Source organism: Excalfactoria chinensis, chromosome 5 (genome assembly GCF_039878825.1).
Source record: "Excalfactoria chinensis isolate bCotChi1 chromosome 5, bCotChi1.hap2, whole genome shotgun sequence".
Lineage (NCBI taxonomy): Eukaryota > Metazoa > Chordata > Aves > Galliformes > Phasianidae > Excalfactoria > Excalfactoria chinensis.
Genome location: NC_092829.1, coordinates 48,787,923 through 48,813,168, shown reverse-complemented (window position 1 = coordinate 48,813,168; position 25,246 = coordinate 48,787,923). Strand labels below are relative to the sequence as shown.

Sequence of the window (25,246 nt, the reverse complement as noted above, 5' to 3'; positions counted from 1 at the left end):
TATACTTTAAAATATAGCAGACTCAGCTGAATGTCCTGATCTAGGCTGAGGGTAGTGAGCTCTAGAATTAGACAAGCCAGGACCTGCTATCATTTGATGATAGGTGGCTGAGCAAGAGAGGATTAACAAAAGGCATCTTCCCAACTCCAGAATCAAAGACAAATCCAACAAGAATCCCAGAAACACGCTCTTTGCTAATATCTCAAAGCAGCGTCTAAACTTGGTTAAGTCTGGAAGATAGCTAAGATCGTCACCCACCCCCATCGTGTTTTTTATGCACCCTCTGTTGATGAGAGAAAATGGGTTTGGCTGAAGGAACATCCCCAGTGTGCCACTGCGGCATCAAGCACTCTGAAAAGTTATGTTAGAACTTGTTAGCCACACAATACTAATGCTATCTTACCTGACCTCAAGAAGCTCCATAACGACAGTGGTTAAGATGCTCTTTGGGAACCATTTTTTTGCTAGCTTTCTCTCTCTGCTTTGCTAACAGGCCCCAAAATAAACAGCACCCTTTAAGGTGTTTGATACAGGTTTAAATAGGGCTGCCATTGAATGGTAAGAGACCAATGGGAATAGCTCACCCAGTAACTTTCTTTCTTAACAGCCTAACACAGTTCTCTCAGGAACTGGGACAGGATATTTACTAGCCATGAGTTCTTTTCAATAAATACAGTTGAAAGGAAATAATAAAGAAAATCCCGCAAGTCAAACAGTAACACAGCCTTGAGTTTTAAAACCTTATGTTTTAATACCAACAACAAGAGCCGCACCCCCACACTTAATGACTGTAGAAATCAGACAAGCATCTTTATTCCTTACTCTTCACAGTGCCCCTGGAGTCGGGTGGCTTTGAAAATCACTGTAATAGGAAGGAAGCGAAGACAAAGGAATGGATGCAGGCTAACACTGTTCATATGAACCCTAACTGAATATTAAAAGATTCACAATTGTCTTTGCAGGACAGGTAAGATCTTACACCACTTGTATCAAGGCTGACCATTGCTCTTGAGAGCAACAGATGTAATCAGTAATGAAGAACTCAGCAGCTGTGATCCATAAACCAAGTCTGGACTGGGAAGCACTTGGGAAGCAAACACTAATATTAGTGCAAAATCCCTATAAAGCTGAGAGCACAAAACTCACTAGAAACATAGAAATCAAATACTGCAGAAAACCTACATCAGCCTATTACATACAGGGAGTCTAAGGTTGAAGTTCTTGTTACTATGCTTATCCTAGCAGTTGGTTCACTGACACTGTAGAGAAGGGACTGCTACTGTTTTAGTCTTTTCAGTAGTTACTTATTCAATACCTGTATGAAAGCAGTTCAAAGGTAGATTCCAGAAAATTGAGCTGTATAGGTGTATTTTAAAGAGTAATACACAATTTTCTGGAATGCACTGTACTTAAAAGTGCGATTACCAACTTTAGGTAAAATATACCTACGTATATATATATATTTGTTATTTCCAGATGCATTGTTTCAGGTAACTTAAGAAAACCACTAATAGGATCAAAGGAAATCCTCATCCCTAATCTGTGTCATGTTCATGAATAAAAGAATATGCTGATCTCCTTTTGTTTCCAAGACACCAGTGTTGCTGTGGTAACCACACTTACATGAGAAGCTACTCACCTGCACAATGATGCCCTTGGTCTTGTATTCTGCATGGAGGCCTCGAGAGAAGTAATCCACAAAAGCCTACAGAGGAAAGAGAAATATGCAGCATGCTATGCATTAAAATGGAAGCTGTCGTTTGGAGCTTTATGTAAGCATATTTGATTTGCTATTTATAGCTCCTGTTTTCAAAGTGAAAAACCTCTGGCTTTCAAAGAAACTTTGCAGATTACAGCAATGCCGTCTAAACAGAAACCTCACGCTTACGAAGCATTTTTACAGATGAGTCTATCTAAACAAACAAAACCCTTTTTAGTTTACAAGGAAGATGAACTAGATTTGTTACATAAAGTCCAGTTAAAAAAGGAAAATAATACTGAGTTCACATTATTCATTGTGTGTGTCATCTCCTAAGACTTCTGGTAAAATGAGCAATGTAAATTTCTCCTATGCGTGGTTTTAAAAACGTGTTTAAATACCCCACCTTTTGCCTTATAATGTTTAAGAATACTAAGACCATTCTACGATGATATATTTTCCAAGTCTCAAAGTCCACTACCATCAACTGTCTTCCAAACTCCTGGAAGTTTTAGAATTTCCAAGACCAATCATTTAAAGAAGGAAGGAAAAGGGCTATAAGAGATAACGTGACCCTGCTGTCACATCAGATACGCCACTTCCATAAATGGAGGCCCACACGCTCTCTTCTCCCTTACCACTTAGTCCAAGATGCACATCTCACACCTCAACAAAAGTACTGACCTAATAATCCAAGGCTATTCAGTAGCTCAAAGCAGTACAGATTCCCTCTTCCTTTCTTCTAAACTGTCTTCTCTCCCCAGGTCAAAAGAAACAAAATACTTTCTTCTGCTGTCATTTCTTGTTTTAGAAAAATGGTATGGCTCAATAGGATAAACAGTGCCCTCAACTGAAGGAGCTGAACTATTATACCACAACTGAAACCAAAAATAAATACAAAACAAACTGGTTCCAGTATTTAAGAACCACAGAGAATCACAGAACCATTAAGGGTAGAAAAGAAGAGACAGCTCTGGAGAAAAAAAGGCTATTAAAAATAACAGTATTTGCTTTAGACCAGTGCCAATACAAGCAGCAAAGCTCTAATATTGCACCTACTTTACAATTTTCTTTTGCTGACCATGTCATTAGTGGATTGCCACCAGTTCTACCTGAAACTAGTACTTAAAGTTTGCAGCGTCCAGTGTTTTCCCTATTAAGATCATCCTCCTGAACTCTGCCAACGCACAAAGCAAAGAAACACTCCCACACTGCTGGACTACTTCTATACTTTTCTAAGCATATACAAGATCTGAAAGAAAAATAGATTTTGCTGTGTAGCCAATATGGTTTTTTTTACTCTTCAAGTTGCACGTACCAGCTAGAAGTAGGCTCATTAAAGCAAATAAGCTTATCTTCTGCACAACTGTTCTTTCTCTTTTCCCTACCAGTGTAAGTTCCTAATGAAAGACAGTACTCAACATCAAGTCTCTGAAAATCAGACCTACCGGCCAAGATTAGAGTGAGCAAGCAATGCTACTGCAGCAATATGAGGAACTTTTATATATGGGAAATAGTTTGGTGCAGCCCCTGAACATTATTGTCAGATGTATGTGTGATAGCTGCACAGCAGAGTATACCAATGATCTATTACAAACAAATAAGCAAGCTATATTCTGTTAATCACAAAGTGCTTTGGTAATTCAAAGTTCTAGGTGCTTCCACATGACAGTCCTGAAATCAGTTACTGCTTCAAATATGGAGAGACCGCATAAAGAGTGCCATCTCTACTGCTCAGTGTGAGCTTAGCAATAAAGGAAATGTTTGTTTTACATGAGAGGGAACAAACAACTTCCAGTTTTCAAATAAACACCGGATTTTTTCCTTCAAGAATTCATTTCAGGACAAGTTGGGCTGTTTTACCTCCAGATGCTCAAAAGTGCTCCAACAGCCTATAACTTTAAAAAGTCCTAAGAATGATCCCGAAATAAGAACCCTCTGAATAAGCAGATAAATGCAGCACACAAGAACCAATTTCCTCTCCTTTGATATCTAGTAACAAATCCAAATACTTAAGAAGCAGTGGGGAAAAAAAAACATCAAACATCTTTCACTCTGCATTGGTATTAATGCAGGTAGATAGGGAAGCCGGTCAAAAAACAGGAGTATGATTGCTTTTAAAGCATCTAATAGGGAATTCTCTACATGAAGGTTAAAGACTTGGACTGCTTATGTTCCTGACGATTAGCCAAAGCCATTGACTTAGACCTGGAGGATACTACACTTTAAAACCCCTCTATACAGATGAGGAAAAAACCCTAGAAATTGCAGATACAGTCTTTCTATAGCTACATTAGTGGAGTCACTTTCATGCTCACTAATCTTTCTATGGTAGAAGGTGATCAGTGCTGAGAATAGGCAGATTACTTAGCCTGTAATTGAGTTTCTTAGGAGGAAGGAAGGAATATTTGAGATTCTAATTGAAAAAAAGACTAGGCAAAGCAGCCTAAGGTATATTATCTCTAAAATCAGCAGCTCACATCATTTGATAAAGCTGAAGGCAATGCCACAACAGAAGTGACCTTTCACATTAAAGCAAACTGTGCTGTCAGAAAATAGCTATTTCAAGAGCCAATTTTATCAGCTATGGCTAATTCAGGCTTCCACAATTTCTAAACTTAAATATCCCTTACTTGCACTAATATTGCTTCAGTGTAAATAAAACAGCATGCTAAGTTTTTTTCCTGATATATGAAAATTTAGATGAGAGCTTAAAGGAAACGTAAGTTTGTTCTGACATGAACAACACTGAAAGCACATACGTTCCACCAAGGTTCTGGTTAAACTCTGAACTTACTTTAAGTATTGAAGGTAATTGTCAGGTGTATCTAAATAAAACTACAGTGCTGCTGTACTGCTTGAATATCATGCCGTAACAATACTAGATGCAAGAGGCATGTATGAATACTGCGAACCCATGTTTTGCCCTTGGGGTGTTAACAGATCTTTTACTTGAACATTTCAGAAGCTCATACACATACCTTGGAAATAAAATTAACCCTGGCTGCAGAAAGTCAAAACTGTTCCAGATGACACAATGAGAAACTGGAGCAATAAATTTAACATGAAATGTAGATTTAGAGTAATAATATACTGTACGTCTAGAGAGCATATATTTGATATCATCTTCAGCATTCTCATTTGGAAGTTGAGCAGATACGTGCTGAAAGAACAAACTGCTGGATAGATAGAAAATTGTCTGGACCACCAGGCTCAAAGGGCCGTGATTAATGGCTTGACATCTGGCTAGTAACAAGCACAGAACCCCACAGATCAATACCAAGGCCTATACTCTTCAATATCTGCCATCAGCAACCTAGATGATGGCACATAGTACATTCTCAGCACATTTGCAGACGACAAAATTAGATGGAGTGGCTGACACGGCAGAGCTTCAGTCCAGAGGGACCCTGTTCAACTGGATGACTGTTAAACTTCATGAGATTTCTTGACTGGCACAGAGTGAAGTGCAAAGTTCTGCATACCAAGTAGAATAGCCCCACGTCTTAATGTTGGCTAAGCATCAGTGCTGCTGCAAAGAACCTGGAATTTATGGTGGCTGCTTAGGGAGATGGTAAGCCAATAATCCATCCACTGCAAGACAAACAAACCACATACTAGGCTACATTAACAGGACATGTGGCCAACAGCTCAAGAGGAGGTAGTTATTTGGTACTAGCAACAAACTAGAGCTCTATCTTTTCTCCTAACTGAAGTGCTAAACTTAAGGTGAATAATCAAAAAAGAAGACAAATGTTTGCTTCCTGCAAGCACCTGAAGAATCCTACTTAAATATATATGTGCATACATCCTTACCATAGGTACCTATCTTCTACAAGACTAGACAGTGAGACTTGTTTCAAAGTCTCAAAACAAGAAGTTGTATTAAACTTTGTCAGCATCCTTCCTCAACCTTACACTGAGACTGCTTGGTACAGTAACACCCTTTGTGGTGTGCAGTGCAGTATATAAAATTGTCACGTGATGAGTGTATGTGATATAATATATAAAACAGTAGCTTCCATGCCAGCAAGCCTTTGCATTCATTTTTATCTTGATCTTCCGGTTTCTACTATTTGCAAATTTTAAGTTAGAACTTTTAGTTCATGAAAGCACCACTAGATGGACACCAAAACATTTATTCCTGTAGTGTTGGCTCATGTTTGGCACTTGATTTCAGCGTACAAAAGAATATTTACCTTGGTTGCAGAGTAAAGAGTCAGCAGTGGAGTTGGATACATCCCAGCAGCTGATGAGATGTTCAAGATTACCCCTTTTGATCTGAAAGTGAAGATAAATTTCAATGAAATAAGCAGCAACAACAACAAAAACCTTTCATGTTTCATAAAATTAATGTAAGCCCTAAGAAAATCTTTAGGATGCAATTGAGATAATTAAGATGTGTTTAAAAACTTCAATCAAATTCTAAACTGAAATTTACTAATATGCCTTCAAGCACAATGCAAGGATTCAAGCAGCTGGTGTAAATCAGGAATAACTCCAAGGTCAATGCAGCAAGAGAATCCAGCTCCAGCATATGTATATTGAGCTCAACTATGCAAAAAAATCAATCAGGAGAATTTGGCACAAATTCAGAAGACAACCTTTAAACCTTAGGTTAAGGTGACAGAAATGACAAGTTTGTTACACAGATTACACTTTGATCATTCCTTTTGGCGTAAAATATCTTCCAAGTGTTACGTTCATGACAGATCTTTAAGATAGCAAGCATTTGAATCTACTACTTAAATACAGCAGTGCTTTAATAGAGAGTAGAAGATATGCAATGGATGACTACAGAAGAGTTACTATAGAGTTGCATCACAGTTGTATTTCAGGTATTCCACTATAATGTTTAGGTAAGAGTACCTGAAACTAGCTAATACCAGTTCTGTCAAGCACTTCTGAAGCATGTGCCGCTAGGACAGACACTAGGACTCCTGGATTTCCCAGTCCACTAACTATTTTGATTACGTCCATTTCCGTGACTAGTTCCACACACAAAAGCAGACCTGTTACTTAGTGCTAAGTAGAAATTGGCATTAATTAAAAAAAATAAATAAATAGGGCAAATAAGCTTTTAGAGGATGGGAGTAGACTGTCCAGTACAGCGAAAGCCGCCTCTGCTTCTTCCTACCCTACGGCAGACCTCAGCCAGTTTGCATGAACACACCATAAGGTTTTCTACATCTCGTGCAGAGAAAGAACACGCATGCAGGTCATCACACAGCTGCTGCAGATTCACAAGCTTCTTATCACATTTGTTCACCTATGCATAGCCTATGGCCACTGCTGCCACAATGAATTAAGAAACCATCTTAAAAACAAACAGCTGAGCTTAAGCAACAATTAAAAAAAACAAAATGTTACGATTCTTTGAGGATTGTGTCAACAGATTCATGGCCTCTGCCATGATACAAGCCAGGATTAGTTCTAGAAATGAGACAGTTGACATGACAGAAAATAAACATTTCACAGTCACTGAGGTCTCCAAACACTTTTGTTTTGTTCACTTTTTGTTCTTGGAGGTTCTGCTGGTCAAACAACGTAGTAATGTGGATCCAAATATGTGCTATGAAGAAAACACTGCTACAAATTCATCATGAGTTTTCACAACAGCTGAAGGCTACCAGTGGATGCTAGAAGTTTTTCATACCAAGACAGGTGGTGCTTGTGATATTTATCCATGAGCTCAGATGAGGATCAGCAGCGAAATGAGCATTCGTTCAGTTTTTAAGAGATTACCAGATTGGAGAATACCACAAGGAACTTTTCATAAAGCTAAGAAGGCTATGTGAGCAGACTACAGAATGGCTGCTGAAAAATCAATATTAACAAAACCAACTGCACTTGCTAAAGAAAATAACGTGAATGAATCACAGCCCTTGCAGAATTCTACATCAACTCTCTGTTCCCTTGAAGGGCTTGACTAAAGTCACCAAGGAATTGGTTCTCTTTTGTGCGGCTGTCACCAAGAGCAGCCCGAGGTGAGTCGGGCAGGGAATGGCAGGGACATGTCCATTGCACCCAAGTCCTGCCACATCTGCAGAATGCTTCTCTGTCCCTCCCAGCAAAGGACAAAAACAAAGAGAAAAGGAGGAAAAAGCCCTGATAGATGAGCAAGGTGAAAGGGTTCAATTTAGATATTTAAGAGACTATTAAGAAGAGCCTGCGATAAGATTATAAAGACTAATGAATAACAAAGATCAAGATCTTGATTTATCCTCCCATAATGCAAAAAGAAAGATGACATGAAGTGAACGACTGTGAAATCTAGATCCAATGGAGGCAGAGCTCTCCCTACACTCAGACTGGAGGAGTCACCACCACGACACGTAACAGAGGACGAAGCCTGGCAGGACTTGATGAGGGTTAAGCATTTCTAGGGAGGACAAGACTCCCCTGTACAACTAAGAAGCATGCATGGAGGGGTGCACGGGCACTCAGGGGAGACACTTGCAATTGCTCCCAACCCAGTGCAGCAGCAGCATTGTAGAGAGGACCCGGAGGGCAGCAGGCCACACCCAGCCCACCCCTCACGCTGCAGCCCTCGGCTGCTGCTATATTTAGAGCCATCCCGTTGCCATGGCAACCAGCGCCTGCTCCAGCTGCATGCCATGGAAGGAGCGCTTCCTCCCTAATGTCATTAGACACTTGCTACTTCCCCAGCAGTAAACAGCAGAGTTGGGTGTTTGTCTAGAAACAGTCAGCTGAGTTCGCTGCTGCGTGCCCAAAGACATTGAGGCTCGATGTTTGGTTCTGCATAGTCTCTCACCTAGATGGCTGCCTGAAAATTGACAGAGGAACTGCTCATTTAAGTGGAATTGGAAGCTGCAGATTATGAATGGTTACTGTATGAATCCAGAGCACAGGAGAAGAGCCAGAGAAACATCTAAACACCATTACAAAAAATGGCAGTCATCTGATGCTGTGGTACTCATCGCAAATAAGTAAGGGATATACGAAGATGTTGCTGAGTTTTCTGCTAACAGACCTGGACATAAAGCATGTCCACTCAGCTCTGCATTTGCCTAGGAACACTATCAAGCCAACCCGCAGGTACACCAAAGCATGCAGCGTAGGTGTGAGATGTCATGGTGCACCACGTGACCCTGCGCGCTCAGCTCACTGTCTTCCTTGAACACACGGGAGCAGCAACAGGACAGAAACCATGGCTTTGACTCAAAGAGACTTGCCACGTGAAGTGGCTTCACACAGGTGGAAGCATTCCAGATGTGTAAAACCTCCTTTTTTTTTTGTTATCTCTATTGACCCTTTCTTTCCAAACTGCTGTCCTGCCATCCTTAGGATTCCTGAAGGGAGCAAGTAGGTAGGAACTGTAAGGCAAAGAAACACGATTGTTTGCTCAAGGGTAGTCAGAAGCAAACCTGGACCCTGCTTTCATTCAAACCACCTCTGCTACTGTAATACTGAACAAAGACAGGACATTCTGCAAGCAGAATATGCATCATTCTCTTATGTGAAATGGAAGAGATCAATCTCAGTCAAAATGGATAACTACAATGTTTCTTCAGATAAAGAAGAAACTGAGGCAATAAGTTGCTGTTAGAGCTCCAAAAACTCATAGTGACAGTACCTTACATCCCTACAAAGGATTGCTTTGGTCACATTGCTATCTTCAGAAGGACAACACTTTCACAAAAGCCACGTGCCATTATCTGTCATGTAGAAGACCTGGGCAAGGCATAACATCTGACTTCTGAACCTTAAGTTCCACCACTGCAGTGCAATCTTCAGTCTCAGCCCCATCTTTCTCAGGAAATATCAATAATCAGATCTCCCAGATTATGAGGTTTTCTTCTCTAAATCAAGTTTCTTAGCATGAAATAAACCCCTTCTTCTGCTTCCATTCTTACCTCCAAATTGTCTCAACTAATGAGTCTAAGCTTGTCATCAATTTGATGTGTTAAGTACCAGCTCCCAGACTGGCCGCTACGTGTGACAGTTTGTACCCACAAAGAAACTTCATTTTAGATGTGAAATACTTGCTCTCCATTGGTACAGTGCTAGCATAATTGAACTCTATCTACAGTGAAGATTTCCAGATTGTGGGAAGATACAATAAATTATTTTTTCCACCCTTAAATAGTCATATTTTGAGGTTTGCCCCATATGTATGCTCCTTCTATAGTATTCACTTGGAGGTAGTACCAAAATGACTATCATGCATAGTCTTACACAGCCTTCCTCAATATTATCATAGAATCACAGAATCCTTAAGAGTTGGAAGGGATCTTTAAAGGTCATCTAGTGCATCTCCCCTGCAATGAACAGGGACAATGATCAGGCTGCCCAGGGCCTTTAAAGTCTCCAGGGATGGGACATCTACCACACCTGTGGGCATCCCGTTCCAGTACCTCACCACCCTCAGTGTACAAGACTTCTTCCTTACATCCAACCCAATTCTACCCTCCTGAAATTTGAAGTCATTTTCCCTTGTTCTGCCACCATAGGAACTGCTAAAGAGTCCACGTCCTCTCTTCCTGTAGCTCCCCTTTAGATACTGAAAGGCTGCTATCAGGTCACCTCACAGCCTTCTCTTCTCCAGACTGAACAGTTCCAGCTCTCACCTGATCTTGCAGATCATTTTTGTGGCCCTCCTCTGGACACCCTCCAACATGTCTATGTCTCTCCTGTACTGAGGACTCCACATCTGGACACAGTACTCCATTTGAGGCCTCACTAGTGTGGAGTAGAGGGACAGGATCACCTTCTCAACCTGTTAACCATGCTTCTTTTGGTGCAGCCCAGGATAGAGCTGGCTTTCCGGGCTGCAAGGACACATTGCTAGCTCATATCCAGCTTCCCATCCATCAGTATGCTCAGGTCTTTCTAGGCAGGGCTATACTCAATCCTTTCATCCCCCAGATTGCATTTGAATTTGTTGAACCTCATGAGATTTACCTGGGCCCCACTTCCCCAGTCTTTTGTTTTGTTTGTGAGTGCAGCTCAGCTCTAACCTAAAGCAATCCCCAGCAAGCCAGGGTTAGTGCTGCAGCTGACAGCAAACATCCTGCAACAGTCAACACCAGCTAGAGAACAGCCTGGAGGGACTGCACCGAACCTGGGTGCCTTTAGTTTCACCCGAGAGCTACCTAGGAAGTCAGTACATGTCTTCTGCAATGACAGCAGTGTGCGTTAACTCCTTTTTTAAAGACCTGGTCTCCAGCTCTTCTTCACCAAATGATCACAGACTTTCCTCAATATACCTCGTACTGTATAAGGAGAACATACTCTCTGCATCCATTTTACTTACAATGACTTAGAGAAATAGCCTTAAGAAGGTTATTCCCAGGAACTGTAACCACCCCCTCAGAATAGCAGGTTGTTGAGTTAGTGCTGATGAGTCAGACGGGCTTTTTAATTCTGTTCTAAAAGGAATCACCACAACAGTGGAGAAGGGAGAGGAAAAATAAAAAGGGAATCGAGTGGAAAAGGCTTCCACCGTCTGATGATTCATGCACCATCAGCGTGACTCACCCAGCATTACTCTGCCATTAAAACATGGAGACCAGGCTGATTAGTCACAGTAATGAATTTTTCAAGAAAGGATTCTCCCCTATAAATAATGATGACTTTGTCTGGATAGTGGTAGTGTGACTCACCTTTCCAGCATGCCGGGCAGCACCAATCGTGTCATCTGCAAAAAGAAAACATTCGTGATGGCTGAGAATGCAGGCACCAGACAGCCAGCAACAGGGAAGCCTCCCTTCCTCCCAGAAGCAGCTGCCACCCCCTCCACTCCAGCCACAGCTCGGGGAAGCAGAGACCATACTTTGCGTAGGCAGTTTATTTTTATTCTACCTGGATAACTTGGCTCTGTCAAGCAGTGTGTGTACTGAAACTGGTGAACCGAGCCAGCTAGCAGCATAAGTACAATAAGTGCAATAAGAATAAATAAAAATGACTCCACCACCATGCAGCATCCATGGCTTCTAAGGAAGATGGAAACACTAGAGTACTATCCTATGTTTATGATCTTTCTCTCCCCAGAAAAGCCATCTAATATTTCTTATGATTGACTAAAATTACCATCTACGCCGAGGAATTTAACAAGTTTTACTAAATGGCTGATTTTAAAATAAAAAACAAAACAACAACAACAAAAAACAACTAAATTGTGGAGCAGCAAGAGCACTGGACAAAAGCACTGGAGTATTCTAGCTCCAACACATTTCCTTTATTTTAGAATAAACTATATAAAACTTAACAGCATTAACATAGTAAGAATCATTGCTGTTAGGAGGCAGGCAAAAGAAGTTCATTTTGTTTCTGATAAAGGGCTGCCACTGTGTAAGAGTATTACTATATCATGCACACAGAAAATGAGCTTCTAGGGCACTACTTCACTACCGAGCTCTGAACAGCCCTAGTTTTTCAGCAGCTTGCTATAAATATTATGTTGCATACTGAAAGCATTTAAGAGCCTAGAACCTTACTTTGCTGATTACACAGGTGTCTGCACTAAGAAAATTTCCCCTGTGCTGAGGAAAACTTCCCCACTGCTCTGCAGACTCTGCCTTCACCACAGCTGTGAGCAATCCATCTATAACCCAGCTGAAAGCCTCTCCAGAGCTGTAATCCTATAACAAGCTTCCCAATGGCAGACCCAGCAGCTCTGGCAAAGGAAACAAAGCACTGGCCCAAACTAAGATGAATTTTCAATTTGCAAGAAAAACCAGTTCTTCTAATACTAATTGTTACCATCTTTAACTATGAACTGAATCCAAAACTGCTGCCTGTAAAAAATGATGAAGTCAAAGTTCAGTTGCTGCCAACTTCTACCCCGCTCCCAACCAACCCTGTTTGTACGCATAGTGACTGACACCAAAGACAGATCAGAAACATAAATCGTCACTTTTCACATCTTTAAACAAAAACATTTTCCAAACAAATGCTTGATGACTAAAATACAGCTGTATTCCCACTAATACCAAATTACCTTGATAGGTTAAAATATGAAGCTCTGGAGGGAAAAAAAAGCATATAGAGGAGAACAAAACATCTGCAAGCACTTATTAAAAGAAAAAAAGCTGACTTACTGTAGCAAGCTATGCTAGTATTACTGTTGCATGAACACTTAAGAGTGGAATCTGGTTTTGGTTTTGACTTTATTTTTTAATTGTGAACTATCAGATACACTGCATGACAACTACGGCAGGGCATTGCACACACAAGGGTTGAGCAGATCTTACAGTCATCGTGTGGGCTGCTGACACCTGCAACTCCCAGCATTGCTGCAGAAGTCAAACTAAGTTTTTTCTGAGGTGGTAAACATCACCAAGCTCATCAGGTCCGATGCAACTTCAAAATGCTATGCACGAGCTTTCTCACACACTAATACTTCAAAATAAATGTGAAAATACCCATTTTAGTATTAAAGGATAATGAATGATTCTGCTGATTTTCAGACTAGCTCAAGAATGGCAGATCTTTTACCTGTACAAACTTTATGATCTCTACCACAGATCTTTTGGCAAAAAGCGGCATATTGCTTCTTGACTGTCAGGGTAAGATAACCCTGCATTCAGTTTTCACAGATTGACATGGGGATGTGGCTTGTAATTGCCTCCCCTTAGGCAACCCAAAAATGGTTTGAAAAATGAGTACAGCAGCTCCATCATAATACAGAGAGGATCACATTTGAAACTTTTAGTCGTAAGTCCCCACCTATGCATTTAGGGTCTCAATTCCAACTGCAAGCTGGCAAACAGCTCTAACTTCACTACCAACATCCAAATAAGAATACACACAAAAACCCCACACTGATTAATGTTCAATTGATACAAATTATAAATGATGAAGCCAATGACAGCTGAGACACTACAGTAGGTGCACAACACCAGTGGAAATCACCAATGCTCTCCCCTGCAGCTTTGTTTTACACCATCTGTGTCCAAAGCTCAGCTGGATGGGCAAGCAAATCCCCACCCTCAAAAAACACCGATGGCAAAACCAGATTTCATAGTCAACATCACCTCCATTTGTCTCCATTAAAATGAGTATTTTGAGAGAACTTCAAAAATCTGACAAAAAAGGCAAAACTGTTTTTTCCCCCGTCTGTATTTACATCTTGCAACATGTCAAGAGATACATGAATATTCAGTATCTTTGTGCAAAAAAAACCAAAAAAACAAAAAACACACCAACAAAAAAAAAACTACCAAGTAACAGAAGGCAGCCCTTTGAGCCAGTCTCACCTCACCCAGCCAAGTACATACTAAGGCTGTTCCAATAATGCAGGAGCACTAGTGTAAAAACGCTGGCAAAGCATTCTGTAAGCATTTTCAGATTATCTGGCAAATCTCTACACTGCACACACAAAGAAAGCAAGCTTTAGCAAAAATGAATTTTTACCACTCATGATCGCATCCAATAATTGCTTGCATGATCTTTATCCAAAAGAGCCAAACTGGTTAACACCCTTGTCTTCAGCAGCTATAACTTCAGACATGCAATTCCAAAACAAGCAGTTCAACAACAAACAAATCTAGAATTGAATACATGTGTCCCGGAGAAAGAATCCAAATGTTTTGCTTGATCTGATTTATAGATATACAGTTCTGCAATGATGTCAGTTTAATAAATACCAATGTATTACAAGACTGAGTCCACAGGACTTGATGTGTAGGACACAGGAGAACTCTATGTGAATACTTCTTTCTCTGAAAGCAATCTAATAAAGGAAAAAGTGGTAGGAAACCTAAAGGAGAGGCTGGGAACTATCCTTAAGATTGCCTTTGGCTGGTGGATACTGAACTCACCCCAGCTATCTGAATGAAATGCTTATTGTCACGGAAATACATGTGCTGTAGTTGAACTCATGAAAGCTCCAAAAGAACCTGAAGGCTAAGGTAATTTCAGACAGAGTAGCCAGACACTAAACTATAGAGAACCTGCCTACTCACACAAATATCTTCTTTCTTTTCAAAAGCTTCAATTAGAGCACAGTGTGAATGTAGGTGCACGCATGTGCCAGAAAAATTTGCTCCAGACAGACTTCTTCATGTCAGAAGCTGTCAATACTTTACAGCTTGTACGGATTGGTACAACATATTGCATACAACTGTTCAATACTACTAGTTGGTGTTTTTCTGCTTGTTTTTCAATAATTTCACATATACACAGGAAAACCTCTAAGTAAAACTACCACAGAGTTTGGTGTCCTGCTCCTTTGTTTCGGTAGGTGAAAACAATACAGCCCTGACTCACACAAACACTCAGCCACTTCACAGATAGCTAACTGACACTGTGCACGTGCACCTCTCACACACAGATCTTACTGTGAAAGAACCAGGGGACTGTATTCCTGCACTACTGGTTGAATTATCATGAATGTTATTATCAGCATCTACTGTTAAGCTCTTATAATGCATCTCTCTCAAAAATAATTTGTTAATGCAGCTTGTACTTGCCACTTTTTACAAACACAAACCATTCTTGTTTGACTTGGGGTAAAACTAAAATAATTCTACAGAGAATAATACAATAATCTACACGACAAAGTCAGTAAGCAAAAAAGGGGCATAGGATACACGAAGGGTACTATGGATTTAATATGCTACAAGCCTTGTCCATTGTCAGTGATTTTCCATTGAACAACATTTCCCTCAGGACCATTCCAATGATACTCATGGCCACCTTCACAGTACACTTACTTCCCTTTCCAAGTACTGGGAACTGTGCTTCTCTGCTACAAACTTGCATTATCTTCTGGGCTAAGTCATCAGCTCCTCCTTCCATTATGACTTTGAATAAAGAAGTAAAAGTTATCCCTTGACCAGAGGTAAGGTACACACACATACACACACACACAGCCCTCTTTTCGAAAGCCAGCGTTGCCACTTCCTTCAGAAATATGTTCTGTTTGATATTATCCTTTCCAATACAAAACAAATACAACCATTCTATGCGCAGGCCTACAAAAGAACTTTTCCCCTTTCTCAGATAGACTAGCTGCTCCTCCTCCTCTCAGATTTGCATAAGTTGCTATTTGTTTTTGTCCCAAACTCCATCTTCGACTTCTCTGGCACTGCTTAGAGTTGCTCCCTTGTCTTGCCAGACGTTCACAACTTGATGTAATTTACCTTCCTTTTCCACTAAGAGTCAGCTGACACCACATCTCAGTTCAATGTAGAGTGTTTATAGTTTTTTGAAGTTTTAAGCAAATTATAAGACTCTCAAATACAGCGATGAATAAAAACCTTGATCTGGTAGGCCTGTTGTCCTTTCGTATTTAACACTCAGTACAGAACATAAATAAGGCAATGATGGCAAAGATTAGCACAGACACCAGGGCGTGTACATACATGTCATTTACTCTCCCCCTTCTTCCAATAATGCCGATTTCCAACTGAAGTCTGGCCTGTACGCCTGAAAACCACATTCCCCCTACAACATAATGGCTCTCAAACCAATTCGACTCCTTGCTTAATCAAGCGCTAAGCCAGCACCCCCTCAACTATTTAGTCCCACACATTTTTCAGAGCACACGTTTATGCCACACTCCCAATGCAATTAGCATACTGTCAAACTGCAAACAGAGACAATACACTCGCCATTTGTTTCTCACATACTTAGTATCTTGTGACAGGGAGGGGAAGTTACATTGCATTAGAAACTTTGGAGCTCAAAAAAAGGTTAAACAGGCCATTAATTTATCCTGTGAGGTGAACTTCATTATTTTATCATGCAAGAAGAGAGATTTAATTTTACGTATACTCTTGGAAAAGAAGTGATAAGGTGATATCTCCATTAAACACCAAACTAAATGCTTAAGGGATCCTATCCCAAAGATCTACGTGAAAGGACACAGCTTTTTCCTAAAATTACTTTTTCCTCTACTTTTATGCATTCTCCTGAAAAAAAAAAAAAAGAAAAAGAAAGAAAAACAGGGGAAAAAAAAGTCTTGCAGATGGTGCATATCTCTAATGTGCTCCTCTCCCCAAAACAGTAAGCATCTGGCATGCCTACTGTTTAATTACACAACAGGCTCATGCAAGAAGAACATTTTCAAGCCTAGAAGCTTATGCTCAGACTGCGATTATAACCAGTAGCATCAGCTGCTCATGGTCAAGGAAAGTTTTCAACCATATTGAAAAGCACTAACATGCACTAGGTCTCATGGAACTAGGTAATACGTTTTTACATGTGTGGGGATAACCATATTATAATGTGAAGAGGCTGACACAACACAAAACTTACCAGAAATGAAATCATACATCTGCTAACTGCAGTTGAACATCGCTGATTATAAACACAGAGAAACGAGCCACAAAGCAGCACTAGTTCGTTCTGGAAACCAAGATAATCTGGCTGCAACTCTCTCAAATTTTAGCATACCCAACAACACAGACCTCAAATCATCACAGTCTATCATCTTCAGAAACACATATTAAAGAACCCTTCTGTTCTGACCAAATGTTTCCAGGAGGATCGACACCCCAAATCCTTTAATCACTGAATAGTGCACTCCCTCTGCTGGTACAGTACATGTGTCACACTGTAGCAGTTCGCTGAGTACACCTGGTGTAACTGTATTAACAATGGCTGGGGCAGGGGGAATGTCTGCTAAATGGCTTCTGTAAGAGAAATAGCAAAAAGTGCCCACTAACAACTGCCCTCCCTGGTGCAAATCTTGTAGGAGCACAGCAAGACCCACGGGCCAAAAACCAAAATTAGTAGAAATTGGAGTTTGTCAGGTTTGCTGTGTTTTTAAGCAGAAAAGTTGCAGAAATGTTATTAGAGTGGTTCTTCTAACTTCATAACAAGTTGTTCTGAAGCGTCACATAAATACACAGGAAAGTGAGAGCAGCAAACTGACACCAACAGTACCATTCAGTCATACAAGGGCTGTGCTTTTCACTGTTTGCCTTGTTTAACCAAGGTGCACAAATCCTACAGCGGGCTTATTCTCAGAAGTCCTGAGCCTACACACATGGCAAAAAGACACCTACATTTTCAGCTCCCTGAGAGCACCATACTGAATGAATTCAGTACTTGACCTCATCAAAACAGCTGCAAGCAAATCAAATCTTTCAGGCCACCTTTGAAGTACCTAATATTTGGGCTAGGAGGCAAAAGGTTAACCCTCAGCTACTGGGGATGCAAACTTTTTATCATGCAGAAGAGAAAGTTGAAGCTTAACAGTGAATAATCACAAGGAGTTTCTGCAGCACTGTCTGCTAACACAGTAATTGACTCCCTGTGTCACATTAAGCAGCTGCCATTAGCTCTGACCACGGTTCGGCTTTGATATATCACGATGAAAAACTGTTTTGTGAATGGACCTCATTTTAATAAAGGCAATAGTTGCACTTTTTAGCCTGAAGTGCTATTCATTTCTTCGCAACAAAAACAACAACATATCTATCTCAAAAAGGGAAAGCATTTTGTTTCAAAAGTTATCACACAGTTCTGTAAGTTCGGGTTTTCATTTCACAGCAAGTATAACTGTGCTTTCTCATGACAGTGTACAAAAGCCCTACATGTGCAGCAGTCAACGGTGCTTACCTCAAGGAACACAGACACAGAAGAAGAACTGAAGATTTACAAGAAGGAGCAGAACAATGAGCATAAAGAAGCACTGTTTTGTGTACATATCACACTCTCCTAATTAGCTATGAATTATCTTAGTAACACATCATTGTAAAGTAACAGATTATTCAATAACTACTCAAATAATCTGCTGCAAGAAACACAAATTCTGAGTTACAGTAAGATGAAAAGTGCATCTGCGGTCCAATAGGTGAAAGTAAAGCTTTAGACACCTGAGTTTGAATTGTTTGAATTAGGATTTCAGGAATAAGTGCTGGCAGCAGGGCAATTACCTTACACACAGACGTGATGTTAATGTTGATCATTTGGTCGATCATCTGCAAGAAAACAACGATTTGCATTACGTTCTGATTGAAGGTATTTGAACAATATTTACAGACTGCCTGGTTTGCAACTGCCACGATAAATTAAATCTCACTCTTCAACATCCACATCCAGCTTTATTCCACACCTTCTTGCTTCAGTATCAGAAGCTACGACAGACTGTTAAAGCACTCTCTGAATTGCTATGGTCAAGTTTTATTTCTGATTAGGACCTCACGCTCATAAAGAACAGAGATACATCATACTGACACTGAATTTCCTCACACCATTTGTAGTACTTGTGAACTTCAGTAAATTCTGTTATTTCAGTCATATGTCCACATATTTATGTTTATATTTTGCTCTTCACCATTTTATAATGCTGTTTTAGTCACCTAAGCTCATTTATCAGGTTAATTTTATCGTTTGCTGTATGTGTTACAAAGTTTAGTGGATGGTGTACAAGAAAGAAGCCCCAAGAGATACATTCACTAACAGTGAAGCAGAGAGAAGAACTAACAATGGATACAATAAGCTACAGGGAGTTTGGAAATAAAGTCATGGTGAAAGTGTTCAAAACCAATGATTACAAAGTAGTCAAGTCAACCGCAACTGTTTCTACAGTACATAATGTATCCTCTGGCCCAACTTAAGTTTACAATGGATGTTCTGGAGTAGGCAGCTTCAATTCCAAAGTTACTTCCATCACTTCAATCTCTTAAAAGACCACCCCGCCTACTAAAAGCAGCACATGTTGCTCATCTAAACCTCTAAGAGCCCTTCTGGAATGCATTCTAATTGGGAAAGCTTGCTTCTTTGGGGTACTTTGACCAAACCTAAATACTTCTGCCTTATCCATTAAGTAGAGAGAGCAAACACTGAGAACAGTGTAAAGTAACAGAAACAATAATCATGATCATCACTCACTTTATCCAGGTCTGGAACATCAATAAAGTATTCCGGATAAGAATATGAAATCCCCACGTTGTTTACTGAAACGAAAACAAGAAGTTTTTATAGAAATTCCTTCAAATATTTGACTACCGATTGTCTGCAGTACTCTTTAACTGCTGCATTTGAACCATTTAACCCTTCTAGTCAAGTTTCCTTAACTGTAAGTATACACGTACACACAAGCGGAACCCTGGAACAAAAACATGAACCATTCTGACTGTGAAATGTCACTTCTCAGGCAGTTTGAGCACTGGCACCCTGAGCCCCCTGCAGCCCCATGAAGAGCCCACAGAGGCTGGCAAGACAGTCAGTGGGGCTGCATGACAAAAACCAAGCAAAAATAAGGTAGAAGAAACATCCCAAAAGTAATTTCTCTCAGAACTCATTTGGACATCGGCCCCCCCTACGCACATGTTGCAAGGCGTGCAGGTTCAGGATGGCCTAGGGACGTGCTCCAAGGCCTTCCTCAGTCTTAGAACAGTGCAGAAAAACAACGTGTGTGGTGGGGTTTTTGGCCCAAGAGAGCACTGGCAAGAAACTACCCCCTGCTTCCCAAAAGAAGGAGAGGAGAGGACAAAAGAGAGGAGGAGAAGATGAGCAGAGGACAGTAGGTGGCAGCAAGAGCCCAGGCGTGGCTGAGCTCCCAGAGAAGCTGGGGGAAGGAGGAGGCATGGCTCATAGCAAGAAGAAATCACATTAATGACAGGCTGTGTACATTAAGCAGCCAGTGTTTTTGACAGAGAGTCTCTGCCTTTAGAAATGGTTCCTGGTTCCCCCTCCCTGGGCTCACAGCTCACTGCACAGAGACCCACTGCAGCACACCACTCTCCCAGTCATACCCTCATGCTCCCCACATCTGTACAACTCATCCCCATCAGCAGCATTTCAAATTAACTGAGAGAATATATTAATTACTGAAACCTGATTTTTTCCTGAGCAACCGGTAAGGTTTTATTCTAAGACCAGAACCCAGTGCTCATCCTCCAGCCTCACTCCAAGTAGCACTAAACTTCTGGTATCATTAGAGAACAATGCAGCTCTGCAGTCGATTTCCTCAAACTTAATAGAGCATATTGGTATGGAGACCAAAAGAAAAACCAACAAAAAACAACCAAGCAAATGGGATCTCCGCTTCTTAAGTATCTGTTGTTCATCTCACACAAGTGAAACTTGTGACATTTGGTTGCTGTGGCAACATTTTACATTTCCATAGTGTCTTACACCCCAGAGAATCCTGAAATGCTCCATAAGCTCGGCAGCACTGCTCACCTCTAGGGCAGCAATAGGGTAAGAAACAAGGTTCAATGGTACTGATGCCCTTTTTGTGTGGCAGGTTGCTCCTACACCTCATTTTAACACCCAAACTGAAGGGTATGTAAACATCACAAGACATTCCGGACATGCAAGCAACACGCACAAGGGATTCTGGCAGAAGTTTGCCAAATTCATTCAGGAAACCTCTCAAAGGACAGTACTTCTAGCTCAGATCTCTTCATGTATTTATGGAAACCCTTAGCTGATTAATCAGGTTGTGATTAAAATTTTAACTTTTGGACGACCTTTACAAAGGCTTACAGGGAGTCTGGCAAATTCCCAACAGACATTTGCTATATTTAGAGGGAAAAGTTTTAAAACGAGGGAGGTCCAATCTTACTATTTCCACAGCAAGCCAGAAGGTATTTTCCTAATTTTAATCCTAAATTAAGCTATTTCTCAGTTTCTCTCTCCCTGAAAAGGATTTTTGCTATAAACTGTGGCAGAGCTTTGGAACTGCCCTTGGTTGCTTCTTCCAAAGCCAATGCACTGCACATGACCCATGCTACAGAGATAGTCACACAAAATTCATACCGGCTATTAGAAACTGCCACCCAGATACGTACCCTTACACCCTTAGCCATCATATTTGTCTACCAGATTGTATTTTGCTGCAGTTTGGAATAGGTTTATTTATCGAAGATCAATTTGCAATTTGTGAAGGCATATGTTACCTCCAAAGATCTGGATTAGAACAGGGTACGATAACTGCCCAGCTCTACCATCTTTTGAGACTTACAGAGATTTAAGAAGAGCGAAAGAAAGATTTCCCACCTCTGCTTGTTTAACATATTGCTGTAGCTAGCACATGTTCGAAGTCACTGACAGACGCTGTTTTGAACACACAGCAAAAACATTATGCAAACTCTTTTAGCCTCCGTACGTGGGTGAGAAGAAGCTTCCAAATAAGAAGTTTACAAGGATTCCAATCTCTAAGTACTTTAGTTCAACTCCATGCAACCATACAATCAGAAGCTCCATCTCTAGCCTTATAGGTGGAGACACCTTTGTCTAAGTGCAAGATTAAAACTAATTTCCCATAGGTCACCAGCAACTGTGCTACATCACCAAGGGCTCTCACAGCTATAGCCTCCACATGAGACCAAAAGAGGAAAATTCATGGTAACCTGAGAACCCATCCCTCGTGGTTGTTCTCATTGAAACCCACTCCTTCCTCACAAAAACATGCAAAACGCAGAGTAGTAAGAGCTGTATTCCAGATCACAAAAGAGTTACAGTATTTAAAATATAAGGCAAAAGAGCATGAAATCATTTGCCATGAGAAATTAAAGTATCGTCCTTCTAGAGTACCCACAGTCAGTGCTGAAAAAAATCACGCTGACAAGTGGTTTTGGTTAATGCAGCTATAGCTAGAGAAAGAGAAAAACCCTACGTATCAAATAATCTGATGATCTCAAGGCAGGAGACCTACTAAAAATGTCCTGTTTAGTTAGAAAAAAATATGTCTGTAAAGCTGAGCTGGCCAGCGCTGCAAGGAGATGGTGAAAGAGCTCAGCTAGAGAGTACACAACTCTCCAGCATTTTGGTGCTATTTTTACCATGCTTCTAGTCAAGGTGCTTGTGCAAATAAAAGAGAGAAGCAGGCTCTGCTTCAGGAGTGGCGTTTTCCTGTAATAAGCTTACACAACTTGAAACACATTCACTGCTTTGGTGCCCAAAACCTATAAAAAGTCCAATTTCCACAATTCCATGCATCACCATAACTTCATCGTGTCTAACAAACAGAAGCTCTTTCAGTTTGGATACGTATCTCACATAGTAAAAAGGTTTGCTATTCTCTAACAATTAGTTAAGGACAAACATTAATTTTAATCCTCAAAGCTTTGGAATTTTTTTCCTTCAGAAAGGGAAAAATCAAGGCATTCAGAGCCAACCACTCCGCATGCAACATGTTGTGAAGATGCTGACGCTTACTGTTACTCCACTTCAGGTGGATCTGAATTTTTATAGTAATTAAATGCTGAACATCATGAGTTGCACACACTCAAATCTGTCAGAAGTATCCACGAATGTTCCATGCTTTATTGTTTAACAATTGCATTTTTACATTGAGTTTTCATGAATACTATTGGTGGGGCATTATTTACAGGCATTATAAAACAAGACCCATCTATTAGAAGGAAAGCTCAGCTTCTGTATTATCATGTGTGATAAATTTATTTTGAAATAGGATTACAAAAAATAGATAGTTTGGGTTCCAATTACTGCACTTTGGGTTAGCAAAATGAGTTTTGTAGCACCAAAATGACTTGAACAGATGACATACACTGGCAGGCATCTGAGCCACAAGACTTGATAAAAATGTTGTGCCTTCTGTTTAGAACCACAAGTTCTCATCCCCATTCAGAAGAATTGTAGAAGTATAGGTTATGCACTCGTATGCATGCGCCTCTACAGAATAAACCAGAAAACTGATAGGAAACTGCCTTTGCCCCACAGTTCAGGCAAAAGTCGGGCAGTCCGCTTTATGCCAGTCCCTCTTGATTTGTGGCACTTGAGATCTACACCCTGCAATACACCTGGAGGGATCATTATGTCTTGCCAAGGACTCCTGTAGCACTTATAGCTCTGTGCTACCACAGGCTGTGCCAACAGAACGACAGCAGCTTCCCACCACCACCAGAATGCACTCAGAACTTTTGGAGCTGGACTCATTTTCTTGATGCTATATTCTAATGATTGAATTTCTACAGCTCTTAATTAAAGTTAACTGTTCTCCCAAAGGACTCTGCTGTGAAGTTCAAACTAAGTATATGGAGCTAGTTCAGATTCTGAGATGAGATACGGTCAAATAACTATGCATGCAGTCACAAGTTGAAGGGGACTTTAACAACTGCATAGTAACGCATCGAAGATGCCCAATAAACCTCTGTTCCTAGAACCTGAACACACATGCAGGCAGTGGCTTGTGCAGTATACCGTCAGGAAAAGAAGGAAACATATTGAGCACAGAGTGACATAGTTTCAGTTAGGCAAGCCATCAGCTTTTGTGAATTGCTTTCAGTAAACTTCCAAATGTGATCAAGTCAGTAAGCATGTTGGGACAAAACACAGTGCGAGAGATTGATAGAGATGAAACACAAACCCAAAACACCGATCTCCAGGCCTTCCAGTCCTGCCTTGATTCTGTTGTAAATGTCTTCTTTCTCTCCAAAGTCCGCCACAATAACTTTTGTTCCCACTTTGTACTTCTCCTCTAGAAAAAGAAAAGGGTTAAACAATAGATTGGAAACAGCTGAATTAAGCATTCAAACACCACAGATCTGTCAGTTATGGCTTTGTAAAACAACGCGTTGAGTAGTTAATATTACACTGAAACATTTTTGCTTCTTCAACAGGAATCCTTGAATTTTAACGCAAACTGCTCAAGAAGTTCGCAACGTTAAGCGACTTCTGGTGAGAACATTAATTCTCCAAAGATTCAGCACGTTTTGTTTGTAAGGACCATGAAGATGGCAAGAAAACAAATTATACAGATTTGCACAGAAGGCAAAAAATGCTGAAATCAGGAAACATACACACACAACAGCATCCAAGTACAACTTGACAAGGACGCTACTTTCCCACCTAAGGCAAACGGTGAGTTGCTTCAGATCCAGCAAACCAATTCTTTATTGCCCCTCATTTCCATTTTCAATTCTGATGCCATAAAATGTTTCAAATATTCAGTATTTCAAACATAAAGGGAACGTGTGGGTGAACAAGAGAAGAACTGCAAGTTCAATCATTCTTAAACCGTTCTGATGTGCTTTTATCTCCTTCCCTAATGGAATGGGAAAAATACGTATAACCAACCACATTTTGAAACAGAAAAGGGAAGTGCTAAAAACGCCTCACAGAAGGAACAATTCTGCTCCCATTAAGCCAAATTAATTACACTTAATTAACATCAGTACAATGTCCTCTTGGACTTCAAAAGGACGAAACAGCAGCTTAACAGTGAAGCATTTCACAAGTTTGCTGCGCCCAGATTCCACCCCATTCCTTAAGTGCTCTGCATCCATCCCGAGAAGGCTTTTGTAGCATTTTGCCCCCACGGCCATTCATAAAAGTAGTGTCAATTTGAAGGAAAAGAATCATTCACAAAAAGATTAGGAGCAGCCCGCTTCCCGTGATGCTCTTTGCCATTCAGGGAAAGCCGCAGCTCCCGTGATGCTGCCGTCCATTCATGCAGAATCATGAATCCCCTGAACTCGCTGGGCTGCTCCCCACCCCCCCCCCACTGCAATATCCCTAATGGCAGATGGGATTAGTTCTCCTCTTTTCCCTCTCCCCTCCCTCAGCCCCTTCATCTCTCGTGAACAGCTGCATTGTTTGAAAATCCCTGGAGAGATGTTGCTATGTCAAATGACGACGTAAATAGCATTAAGCCCCTAC

The 25,246-nt window shown here is 40.7% G+C and overlaps 1 protein-coding gene across 1 annotated transcript in view; it reads right to left on the bottom strand.

Moving 5' to 3' along the window:
* HSD17B12 (hydroxysteroid 17-beta dehydrogenase 12) overlaps nt 1-25,246 on the bottom strand; it is a 69,821-nt gene that overhangs the window by 5,590 nt on the left and 38,985 nt on the right. Inside the window, 6 exon segments of the mRNA XM_072338777.1 lie at nt 1,640-1,705; nt 5,899-5,980; nt 11,326-11,360; nt 18,550-18,594; nt 19,508-19,572; nt 23,955-24,065. Of these exon segments, the coding sequence (XP_072194878.1) occupies nt 1,640-1,705; nt 5,899-5,980; nt 11,326-11,360; nt 18,550-18,594; nt 19,508-19,572; nt 23,955-24,065 (404 nt within the window).